A 13283-nucleotide genomic window follows, 5' to 3' on the forward strand; every position below is an offset into this window, starting at 1 on the left:
ATTGATTTGGTTATTCTAATACATAATTCCTAGATATTCATTAACAAAACAAATATACGGGTAACTGTCTGGCATTCTTGAAGATAAATACCTCAGACTTTGACCAAATTAATTTATTTTCATATAGTCCAGTTTTAATTTTAGAATAAATAAATATTCTATTTCATATATGTGTACCTAACCAAAACTACTTGATAAAGTGATAATAACAAAATAAACATGAAAAAATGAGACTTTCATGCTGTGGAATGCAAAAAAGAAACAAAAATATTGAATGATACAAAGTGAAATACAATACATAACAGAACATTGATGTGGACAGACAGACAGTGCTGTTCTTACTCACATGCAATGGCACGAAGCCTGGAAAGCGTGGGTGACCCTGGAAGATAAGAATCCGCAGACGGTTTTATGGTTAGTGTGTGCCGGAAATCTAAAAAGGTTGTTAGTAACTGGTTAGTATCTATATAAATAGTATATATATTCCTTTCAAAATAACTAATATCAATATTAATTTACTGAGAGCCAATATCTAAATCCACAGCTCAGTCAGTTTTTTGGTTACTGGTTAGTGTATGTCATAAATCATTTAAAATTGTTGTAATGGTTAGTATTTAGGTATATAAAAATTATTTTATTCTAAATAATATAAAATTGATCTGATAAAACCTATAAAATATATAAGGTTTCATAAAATCATGAGAAGTATAGGTAAAAAGTAAATATCATTGTGTCATATTCTAAATAGTACATATATAAATAATACATAGAATGATACGAAAAAATAATAATCTATTCTATAAATACCAAGTGGAAATGAAGATAATTCCTGAGAGAATTGTAGGTATCTAATAATGGTATCATATAATTCAGACAAAGATAAGAAACACTTCATAGTACATATAGTTTAGTCATATGTTAATATTTTCGTGTTATTACATAATATTTTAAAATGACAAATAAAAGAAGAAAGTCTAAGTATAAAAAGTACAAGTCTAAATTAATTTCCAAATATGATATAAATCCTGTAATGGTAGGATTTTTATTTATTATGTCCTAAAAGTATAGTCATTTAAGGATAGTTTTTAAAAAGCCTTTACAACATATATAAAAGAATTATCAAAATTGTGATAAATTTTCCATTGTTATTAATATACTGCAAAAGTAAACAGTGTTTGAACATATTAGTTCGTAATTCAAAAACCTCCACCAAAATACATGTCAAGTCCCATTCAACTTGATTTCTATTAGTAATCATATGCTAGACTTTAAACAAGGACATACTAATGTACATAGCAAGAAAATGGAACATTCATAATATATTCCTGAACCAATTAAATAAACCCATCAATGTACATTTAATATAACTTAAAATCATTTCACCATCCCTTTACCATTATTTGGTACAGAAATGTTCCCCCATTGGTTAGTATATGGTAAATTACAAAAAAAATAAAAAATGAGGACTTGTATTAAAAGCAAGCAAACTAGACACCACCTTATCCATTTTTTAAAAGGGCATTCACTAAAATATTTCTAAACCAAAATGGGTTAAACTTTACTACACAATCCCTTTCCAGTGCAAATACTACAGCATAATTCCTTCACCATCCCCTAAAGGTAATTATTACAATTTTAAAATACGTTCATCATCCCTTTAAGGTAAAATTATTACAATCTTAAAAACCCTTCACCATCCCTTTACCATTATTTTGTAATGACTTGTTGTCCCATTGGTTATTAATTGGTAGTCCATGAACTGGACTGATGTCCAGACTGCCCGGATCCGGCGGGGTTGTCAGCGATATCTTGTGTTGAAAGTCTGCATAATACATCAGATGATTAAAAACCTACCCTAATCTAACATCTTGACTTATTTTTATTAGTTTTTTTTATTTTCTGCATAATCAATCAAATAAAAAAGAAATTATTATTCATTTAGAGGAACGGATTATTGTAGAGATTTTGAAATTCAAGTTTTTGGATAAAAAAAGAATTTATAGCTGTAATAAAAATTATTTCCAACACCCATTTATTTTATGAATTTTAAGCGCCCAGAAACCAAAATTATTATATCCTTAATTTATTCCTCTGCTAAATTCCATGATTAGAACACTAAAACCTTGTTAAAAGCAATTATTGTGATTTTAATGATGAATCTTTAACATTTCAAACATTTTTTGTTATTATTATTATTATCTTTCAATTCATGCAGTCAAATTATTTTCTATGTCACAAAAAAAATGTTCAAAGTCGATTTGCAGAAAATTAGGAATACAGGAATAGGGTAATTGTAGCTGGTTAATTTTTATTTACCTGTTGGGGCTGATATCACAGAGGTACTTGAAATTTCTTTCTTTAACAATCTTCTCCTGTGAAAAGAATTGTATGAATTTAAAAAAGGGTAATTATTTTCAGTGCAAAGAATAATTTTCCTTCATGCCTAACACAAAAACACTAACAAACTCAAATAAATTTTAGAAACAGCCTTCAGAGATCAATTCAATGAAAATGCAGACAAGGGGGGGGGGGGTGGGGAATGTGGTGACTTGATGGCGGCGGAAAACGGCAGCGGACAGCGGGAGCGGCGGTCCCGCCGCCGTTTTTTTTGAAAGATACCAAAACTTGGGATAATAAGTGACAAAACCAAAAAGATTTCACCCAATTATCTCTAAAACTAAGGGAGTAGCACCCAAAATAAAATTGCTGGTATGTCGTGTGACGAGTCACCACATTTCTCCCCCCCCCCCCCCCCTTTATCTTATTCCACATGGTGTATTAGTTCGACGACTCTATAGAAGCACTTAATTGACGTAATATTTTAGACACTCTTGCGTTTGTCCACTCCGACGTTTGTCATTCCTGCGTATGTCCTAGAATCTGACCGAATTTGAAATTTGTAGAGTTGCTTTACTAGTAAAAACTGTATGATATTTTACCTAAATTTTCCTTTCCGTTTTTTAGGTGTGGGTGTTTGATTTAACTGGTTGTTGTACATCATATGCATGGTTAATTCTCTTTCTAGAAGGCTTAGTTCACGTTGAGCTAGCTCAGCTTCTTTTTGTTTTATACGGTGCTGCTCTTCAGCCATTTGCTCCGCTAGCTCCTGCTTTAAACGCATTTTTTCCTGGAATTCTCTACGTTCAAGAGCTGCCTTTTCAGCCGCTAACATTTGTTGTATTCTATTCTTTTCCTCGGCTAAAGCATATTCTTGATTTTTCAACTCCTAAAACATAAAATGGACCCTTAATAACTATTTAATTCTAAAGTATAGGTAAAGTATTAACATTATTAATACTCAACTCTAATATAAAGCAAGAATGCCTGAAATAAGAGGGGGGAAGTTTTGAGACATTTGCAATAACAGTGAGTATAGGCTTTGTCTTTGAACTGAGAGGATAAATCATTAGGGATAAAATCATTCTTATATGATAAATTTTCCCAAGTTTCAAGATTTTTTGGATAGGCCTTCAGGTTCAGGAGCTTCAGGCCTCCAGTTTCAGGGATCCAGTAGGCCTCCAGTTGGTCTCTCTGGACAAGTAAAATTAAAAATTATTTTTTTTGAAGAGATAGAGGTCAACTTATTAACCAAATTTGCATCTTTTTTCTTCAAATATGTAAATACCTAACATTTTAAATTTTGTTATAGGTATTAAATGATCTCTAAATTAAAAAAAAAAATTATTTTGATTTTTGCCTGTCCAGAGACCACCTGAAGGGAGGCCTATCCTAAAAATCTTAAAACTTGGGATAATTTATCATATAAGAATGATTTTATCAATAATAATCTATCCTCTCAGTCCAAGGATAAAGCCTATACTCACAGTTTACTCAAATGTGTCAAAACTTCCCCCCCCCCCCCCTCTTGCTAATTAACCTAAACTTTAAAACTTGTTGCGGGTCTATTCCAAAGGGACATTTTTGAAATAACTAATCAAAAATACTTACACTTTCTCTTTCCCTGATTTCTTCAATTCTAGATGATATCTCTAATTTCCAGTCTGCTTGCATCATATGGAAACTATCCCCTGATAACAAAAGATGTCAATTGTAAACAGAATACACATTGTTTAACATTATTCCCACAAATTTTGGTATATTTCTGCATGTTAGTGTACTTTATTGCATGATTGTTATTCAATTCATATAAAACTATTATTTTTGACGGATAGGAACTTGATGAGGTAAAATAGTTTTCTTTTAGATGCACCTACCCTAGTTTTTTTCATCGATAATCCTTAGAAAATTAAAACGACAATACCAAAATTTTAAAAATTGTCTACTAAAAAACAAGAAAGGTTTGCTATAAAAGAAACTTTAAGAAAATAAATCATAATATCTCATAAAACTTTGTGCAAAGAGAAAGACAAACTTTTATTGTTGATATTGTATATAGAAAATACATTGATATAGGTTTTTTGTACCTTTAAATTCTAATCTTTCTTTTATTACTCGCAAAAGGCGCCTTGATGGTAATTTTTTTCATTGCTATGTAATGGGAGAGTGGAGCTAACCTCCCTCAAAATATGATAAAAAAATTTCCTATGACCTACTAAAAGCTACACTGATGATAGAAGAATATAGTTACAGCTGTTTTTAACACTCTGACTCACAAACAGACGGACATCCTTTCTGTTTTACATCAAGATAAAAACTGTCAGTAAGGGACAAAATAGGGCATGTAGAAAAAAAACCTTTCTTCTGAGGAAAAGAAATTTGATTAAACATAATTCAAATAGTAATTGACACACAGACAACAAATATAGAGTAGCTACTGTAAAAAAGTTAAATCAACTGTACCTGCTATACTATTAAACTCAGGATAAACTAGGGAATCCAGTTTGTCCAGAATTTGTTTGAAAGACGGGCGCTTGTGACAGTCGTACTCCCAACATTTCTCCATTAATAACCTTAATACATAAAAGATATATAACTAGAAAGATAGATAGCTAGTGAGAGTCCAACTTCAAACATTTCTCCATCTCTCCAAGAAATATACTTCGAAAGATAGTTGGATATAGACAAATCTCTTGTGACAGTCGTACTCCCAACATTTCTCTATTAATAAACTTGATAGATAGATAGATATATAGTTGAATAGATAGATGATATAGATATATAGATTGTGACAGTCGTACTCCCAACATTTCTCCATTAATAACCTTGATAGAAAGATACTTAGAGAGATAGTTTGATAGATAATAGTAAGTTTATTAAATAGATAGATAAAAAATATGCATAGATAGATGGCTTGTGACAGTCGTTCACAACATTTCTTTATTGATAACCTTGAAAGAAATATACTTAGAGAGAGACAGTTGGATAGTTTCTAAAAAGTTAAAAAGATAGATAAATAGATAGGTAGCTTGTGACAGTCGTGATCCTAACATTTCTCCATTAAAAGCCTTGACAGATAGATGGATACATAGATAGATAGCCTGTGACAGTCGTACTAACAACATTTCTCCATTAATAACCTTGATAGATAGTTAAATATATAGTTGGATAGATAAATAATATACATAGATAGATAGCTTTAGACAGTCGTACTCCCAACATTTCCTCATTAATAACCTTGAAAGAAAGATATTTGGACAGACAATATAGATAGATAGCTTGTGATTTCTCTATTTATAACCTTGACAGATAAATTATTAAATTGAATTGAGACAGATAAATAAACAAAATATTGAAATATAGATAGTAAGTCTAAATATTTGTTAAAAACCTCATTTGTGTAGGTAATATAAAATAGCTTATGGAAATCTTTTTCATCTTTAAAAAAATAGGTATTCATATACCTATACTGAAAATATAGATAGAAAATCTCTAAATAACAAATTATCATCCACTAAAGATGAACATCTAATAAACCTGGTGCAAATCTTTCCTATTAAAAAAATCTATTCATTATTAAGAAACAATAATAGAAAAACTTTATAATACCAATCTAATGTCACAGATGAATAAGAGGCTATTGCAAGTTCATAATTGGTAGTGATGCTACTCTATAAGTAACTTTAGATCCCGCCAAATGTTTCTCTAAAGAAGTGCACTAGATCTTGGGATACAGGGATTGGATAATGAATGACAAATTATTCTTCATCAAAATTTTATGGTGAAATGGAAGTTTTAAAATTATTGTGTTGAGTAAATGGTTGTAGATAATTCGTGACCGTGGCTCAACACATTGCGCATCCGCTCGTTGTCGGGGAGGTAGGTGATAAGTTCGAATATCGGCTTAACACCGCGTCAAAACTAGAGACGTTTAAAATGGTACCTGCTGCTACTATTTCAGGTGTGCGATATTATCAATAAGAGAGGGGGGATTGCATTGGCTCAAAACAGGCGCAAATCATTATCATGCACAGTTATGACTTCTAAGATATAGGTCGTGCAATCAAAGAGTTGGTTGTCTGATGGTCATTAGTTAACCTAATACCCCGGGTGTTTGGACAGAAAAGGAAACATATTTCTCCACTTGGTTATCCTGGGTTGTTGGACCCTGGCGTTTGAGTGTCATGGACTGCAACCCCCCCCCCCCCCCCGTATGAGATAATGAGGTAGATGGTTGTAGATTATTTTAATTGTCAATGTCCCCTCCATCCCTGATTAGATCAAAGGAGAAATGATTTTCTTCTCATATTGAAAATCTATAGATAGATAATTTCATGAAAATAGGACAATGTAAACAAAGAAAATATTTGGTAGATTTTTTAAAGTTTGTAATTTTATACTTTAAATGTCATGTTTAGAAACAGGTTTTTAATTTATGTACTTTAGACTTAAGTAAAGCGTTTGGTGTATTTCTTGATATAATCTTATTAAAAAATGTAAGTTAAGAACCTTAATTGATTGTAAACCTTTCTAAACATAGCATAGATTCCTAGGGGACTTTTCATACAAGAGAGGTTAACAATTTAGCAATTAAGAGTTGTGAATTAATAAACAAGCTACAAATAATATGCGACTCTATAAATTATGCAAAGAACTTTAATTTTTGAAAATAAATATCTTGGGAATATGTAAAAATATTTTACTTTAAAAACTACATAAGTATTAAACTAAACATTACAATTCTGTTATATTTTTTTGAACCAATAGACGAAGGAAAATTTAAAAAACTTTTAAACTTTCACCACAGTACCCATCTCTAATGATTTTTGATCCTAAGTGGCAAACTCTCCCCTTCTGGTTCATAAATATTTCTTTTAGTGGTATAGAAGTTTTTGTATTTAACATAGAAAACCTTTCATTTAATTCACTTTTCTCTTATCCCATGTAAATGTTGTACAATGTACATGATATGTTTAGAGAGAAAAAGATTGCAAATCTTGGAAAATTGTTTCTAGCACACAAAACTAGCAAATTTTATTGCAAACTGGATTTAATAAACATGAATAGAACATTAGTAATAAGTCTCTCTTTATATAGGGAATTTATGATCATATTTTTAGAATGAATGACCAAGGAAAACATTATTTATAGAAAAAATATGATACTTAACTTTCAACGCTGAATCCAATTTTCTTAAAACCAATATAACAGACAGATATAGCATCTCTTTAGACATTACTTTCAATTGCATAAAGATTGATTTGTACATTAATTGATTTATAATTATAAATGAAGTTACCAATGCATGGTTGTACTTAAATCAGTTTTAGACATTGCTTTCAATTACATTAGGATAATTAATTTATAATGATAAAATTGTCATTGCCAAGAGTTTCATTATGAAATTCAATAAAAAATAATGCGTTTTTGCAAATCTAATTTTATTTTGGTTTATTAAAAAGATTTATTGAATGGAAAAAAGAAAAATTTAAAAAGAAACTATTAATATTTACCTATATATCTAACCAACAATCTATCTATTTGTCTATCCATCTATCTTTCTTGCTATCCAACTGTCTATCTTTCTAGCTATCCAACTGTCTATGTAGCTATCCGACTGACAATCTAGCTATCCAACTGTCCGTCTAGCTATCTATCTGTCTATTCATCTATCTATCCAGTATCTTCCAATCTATCTAACGTACCTCCATTCCTGTGGACAGGTAGACGGAATTGGCAGGTTGAGTTGACCCATAGCTACCTTGTACATTATCACTACATCGTTTACACCCTGTTGATAACAAAGCAAATAAATATTAACTATATAAAGGGAGGGAAGGGAAAATGAACTATAAATCATATTGGTCCTAATAAATTAATAATTGTTACAAAATCGTTATTGGTTAGCAATGTCCATACTTTTCCACCAATAATTCTGATATTTAGAAGTGGTAATTTTAGAATGTATATCAGTTTATCGTTTACAATTTCTTTTATACTTTATTTGCACTTTCCTTATATGGTGTTTCTCCAGTTAATAGTTCCCAAAGCAGAACTCCGTAACTCCAAACATCGCTGGCCTTGCTGAACGTTGACTTTTTGATCACCTGAAATTATGATTTTGTTTTGAAAATGTATTTTTTTTCTATGTACTTTCATTTTTACAATCAGAAAAAAAATACATGCCTTCCCCCCTATAAATATATTTTCTTTTTAAAACTGAAATGGAAAGTGGTTGGTCGAATTACCCCACTCCCTAAGATTCTTTCTAAATTTCTACTTTATAACAATCTACTTATGTGATTAATTAACATGGATATCTAGTTTCTATCTTACCTCTGGAGGCATCCAGGCGTAGGTACCGGCCGCCGAGATCTTCGTGGTATTTGAAAACTCTCGGGCCAAACCGAAGTCGGTAATTTTGAGCGTTTTTAATAATAAATCGTCATCCTGTATTTGGTATTTTGTTAGGTTATCATAATTTTGGTACGATTTTAGAAAAAAAAGAAAATTATAAAATTTCGTTTTAAAAAGTGTAGCCAATATACAAAATATCCATATCGGTAAAGGATGCCCCCCCCCCCCCTTGGTTATCTTTTATGTAAAGGTTTGTGCTTCTCTTCTTTTGACAGTTAACCTTTTGTGGCCTACATACAGTACACATCTTAAAAATAATTCTTTATTATTTGTTCTTTTTTACCCCACTCCCTCTCCAAATTATGAATAATTTCTTTCAAAAGCTTCTCGCTATTAGATATTTAAGATAACAATAAGATAGTAGTATGTTTTTTTGTCTGAAGCTAAAGATCTTTGAAATTGCTGGTTCGAATGGATTGTACTTTTAAGGTAAGCTTGGCAAATGACATGCGATAGTTTAAAGCCATTTTCCTGACCTCCTTAGCCCTCCACTTGTATCAATGTAAACTAACATTCCTTTTTAACATGCTCGAGTATGAGAACATTGGAAGACTTGAGGTCTCTGTGGACAAGTGAGATGGGTGCCAGGTCGTGCAGGTAGTGCATCCCCCGGGCAATCTGGATGGCCCAGTCAATCAGAACGTCGGGACGCACCTTGCGCCCACTCAGTATCCGGTTCAATGCACCGCCCCTATTGTGGGATGTTTTTGTTTGATATGAAGCAGACATATGTCTACTAGAAATTTATTCAATAGATCTTAGACGATGGAAATTTGAAACTGTCGGGTCAATATTTCTTTAATATTCCCCCTAGTTTCTAACTGTCCAAAGACGTTTATAACAATTAGGGAAAGGGTTGAATTTGGACAGGAAACCTAAATATTAAAATCTTTTCTAAATTTATACGATCCTGAAAGTTAATATTTACTGATATTTTCCAATAAATTTTTTCGTTTCGTCAAAATTTGGAAAAATAGCCAATATGGCTGTCTAGAAAAAACACGAAACCTCTACACCTAATATTTTCTCAGTGTTTTTTTTACTTTTTATACAATTTTTTTTAAAAATTAAATATTGATGAGTTTTTTATTTTTATAGAATGAATTATAAAAAAAATAATATTGGTTGATTGGTTTTTGCGATATCAGAACTCAGAACCATATCAGTTTTACTTTTAAACAATTCAATAAATATGAAAACTTTAAAAATTAAATATTGATGAGTTTTTTTTATTTTTTTAGAATGAATTATAAAAAAATAATATTGGTTGATTGGTTTTTGCGATATCAGAACCATATCAGTTTTACTTGTAAACAATTCAATAAATATGAAAACTTAGATATAAAATTTGTATAATAGATAAGACTTTTAAATAATTTATTCTCCCCTTTCTTTATTCCAAAAATCTCGATTTTTCTTTCATTGTCATATCCTAGTATTTATTATGTGTATTTGTATTGTCGTGTGAGTATGTGAGAGGGTTGTAAAGGATAGATAAATTACCACCCCCCCCCCTCACATAGCTGTTAAGACTTAAGATTTTTTGTTTCAGGCTTTCAGCGTATCTACTCTATAATAATCCACCTTCCAAAGATCCAACACCCTACATTATCCAACCCTCCACCCTGCTTACTGTCTTCTACATTTCAACTCAACCATATATCAAACTTGCTAATATCATAAAGTGAAAGAAAAGTTAAAAAATAAACCACCAATAACCATTAAATAATGTATTAATCATTCTAACTCAAGTAATATGTACTAATTTATTATTTAACCTAACATACTAACAAAACAATAATCATAACTTTTTTTACTTTAATGAAATAAATAATCTAAATAAATAAATAAACTATGTTGACTTAAATAAAATGAAAATAAATATTTTTATTTTATTTGGATTGGAGTTAGTTTTGTAAATTGTAACGATTTGTCCTTGTTCTCTAAGGTCTCATATTTCCTGTATCATGAGTTGACCCTTAGCTTTATGCGGTCATAAATGTTCCCCCCCCCCCCAAAAAAAAACGCTTTTATCAATATACCTTGTATATTGGGGAATATTAACAAGGATTAAAACATCCATAAAAACTAGTACTGAAACTTTATGACAAACGGATACAGGAAGCAAATGCCTACATTACCAGAAATGAAAAAAGCTATCCGCTTTCTTACGGAGATTGACCAGCCCTAATTATAAAAAAGCTATTGTTCTGTAAGATTAAAACGATTTCTGAAACTGTATAACAAACGGATAATAACACAAACACTTAAATAGTTCAGAATAGTCGACAAATAGTCGACGGACAAACTGACCCTAATTATAGAAAATTATTGTTCTGTATGAACTTGAAGATCTCATATTTCTCATGTGAGTTCAGTTAAGTTGACCCTTCCAGTTTCCCTTCCTTAATCAGGTGACATAAATTTTTCCTCCCCGCCCCCCCCCCCAAAAATAAATATTGTACAGCGATTAAGGCGCGAAGATATGTTAATTTTATTTACCATAAAAACGAGTACTTTTATTATCAAACTGACATTATTCTTTTATTTTAGTAATTATGGGAAAATTGAAACAAATTTAAAATGCACGGAAAAATGTCTATAAAAATTTTAAAAAACTTAATTATGAAATAGCTTCGCTCCAAAAAAAATAAAATACTGAAGGGAAACAAACTAATCTCAAATCTTAAATATATATGAACATAGCTTTGTAAGTATGTCTGTCCAGGCGATAAATTTAATTCAAAAAATAGATATTTATCAAATTATCACATCGTATTATAAGCGTATGACCGGAAAGTAAAAACGATTTCTTTCAACTGAAGTCCAAAAAAACCGTATATAGTTATTCCGAATTTTACGATTTGTATTTAATAAAAGATAGACAGACAAAAAGAAAGAACTAAAATTATTAAAGTGATTATCTAAATTTGGTTACTATCATCATATCTTTGTAGTTTGTATAATTGATCAAAAAGCCTTCATAAAACTCCTAGGAAAGTTTTTTATCCGTGGAGATTAACAGACATCCTATTATTTTATTCTTTGGTTTTCAATGATAACTATGATATATAGACAGAACAGAAATGTACAATCGTTTGATTATTAAAACCAGTTTTTTTAGCCCCGAGGAGCCGTTTAACTATGAAAGAAATAGCTATCTGTCTTAAAGAACGAACGAATTAAAAAGTAAAAACTTTGTATATTTGTTTTATTCAAAAAGAGTAGGTTTTATTGCAATTAGAGTCTTCCAACTAATTCACTTACAATTTTGCTTCATATCCGTGTCATGTTATTTAGTTGACCCTTTTTAAAAAAATTTAAATTTCCCTTCCTTGCGAAAGAATGTTTTTAAAACTTAAAACATATGAAATGATATTATCACAGATATTATCATCAATCTATAATATAATTGGCCAAAAAGCCTTCATAAAGTGTTATAAAGCATATAGAGAAGTTATCTATATTCCAACTTTCAATATGTAACTTTGAAGCAATTTTGTTTGTTTTCTACATTACCGAATACTTTGTGAAATCAATTCGTCTTAAATGTAACTTTTCTTAAAAATAGGTTTCTAAAACTTGAAATATAATTTTTAACTTTTCTCACCAATGAATGATGAAAGTATAAATTTAAGAACAATTTGAAATATTTACCCTCTAACGGCTAATTTATTTACTATAATTTCATCGTATTAAATCCAAATTTAATCTTGTTTCTCCCCCCCCCCCCCCACCCCAATTATTACCATACCATTACCAGGTTGGTTACGATATTATATATTTGTTTTTTATCCGTGGACCGTGTGACATGAAAGATTAAGCATCAAATCCTCCCCCCCTCCTCAAAGGGGAAATTAGCATAATTCTTACATGTCTACCTAATAATTATAAAACATACATAAGTAGCGAAGCTCTAAAATTATGAATAATAAATAGACCATTTGGAACAATGTATGGTTGTCTTTTGAAGCATTAAGCTAATAGAAAAACGTTAAAACTTAAACAATTGAATTTACAATTACATAATCCTAAATTTGCCTAAACTTAAAATTGTTTATTAATTATTTCTTATCAGTTCAGCATTTTGATTTTTGATTATTATTTATTATTGTCAACTGTCCTATCCCCTCCTAATATTTATGTTTTTCCCCCTTTTTTTTTGGGGGGGGGGGGAGCTAAACAGATATCCTATTACCTCCTAATATTTATTACATACAACACCAACCCCAATTTTAGGGGGTTACATGGGGGGGGGGGGGGGGCGCGCATTACCACTCCGCCCATATTCATAATGAGCGGTGAAAATGGACAATTCAAAACATATGGAAAATAGGAATTAGCGAAGCTTTTCTATAATTTGTGTTGGTTATAAACGTCAGTTAGTATTACTATTTTATATAATTTATAGACAGAATACTTATTTTATAATTATACTTATGCATTTATGTTAATGTTCCCCCCCCCCCCCCCCAAGAAACAAAACAAAACAAAACATATGGAAAATTCAAAATACTAGGAATTAGCGA

At 30.6% G+C, this 13283-nt stretch overlaps 1 protein-coding gene across 1 annotated transcript in view; it reads right to left on the bottom strand.

Moving 5' to 3' along the window:
• Nucleotides 1-13283, bottom strand: part of slpr (mitogen-activated protein kinase kinase kinase slipper) — a 53466-nt gene that overhangs the window by 17061 nt on the left and 23122 nt on the right. The window contains exons 11-19 of the mRNA XM_080146375.1: nt 9269-9445; nt 8674-8785; nt 8351-8444; nt 8043-8127; nt 4801-4910; nt 3949-4028; nt 2940-3226; nt 2317-2372; nt 1706-1822 (exon numbers count right to left, since the gene is read on the bottom strand). Of these exons, the coding sequence (XP_080002501.1) occupies nt 1706-1822; nt 2317-2372; nt 2940-3226; nt 3949-4028; nt 4801-4910; nt 8043-8127; nt 8351-8444; nt 8674-8785; nt 9269-9445 (1118 nt within the window). The remainder of the gene's footprint in view (nt 1-1705; nt 1823-2316; nt 2373-2939; nt 3227-3948; nt 4029-4800; nt 4911-8042; nt 8128-8350; nt 8445-8673; nt 8786-9268; nt 9446-13283) is intronic.

This window comes from Acartia tonsa, chromosome 13 (genome assembly GCF_053477335.1).
Source record: "Acartia tonsa isolate MP-2025a chromosome 13, ASM5347733v1, whole genome shotgun sequence".
In the NCBI taxonomy this organism is placed as follows: domain Eukaryota; kingdom Metazoa; phylum Arthropoda; class Copepoda; order Calanoida; family Acartiidae; genus Acartia; species Acartia tonsa.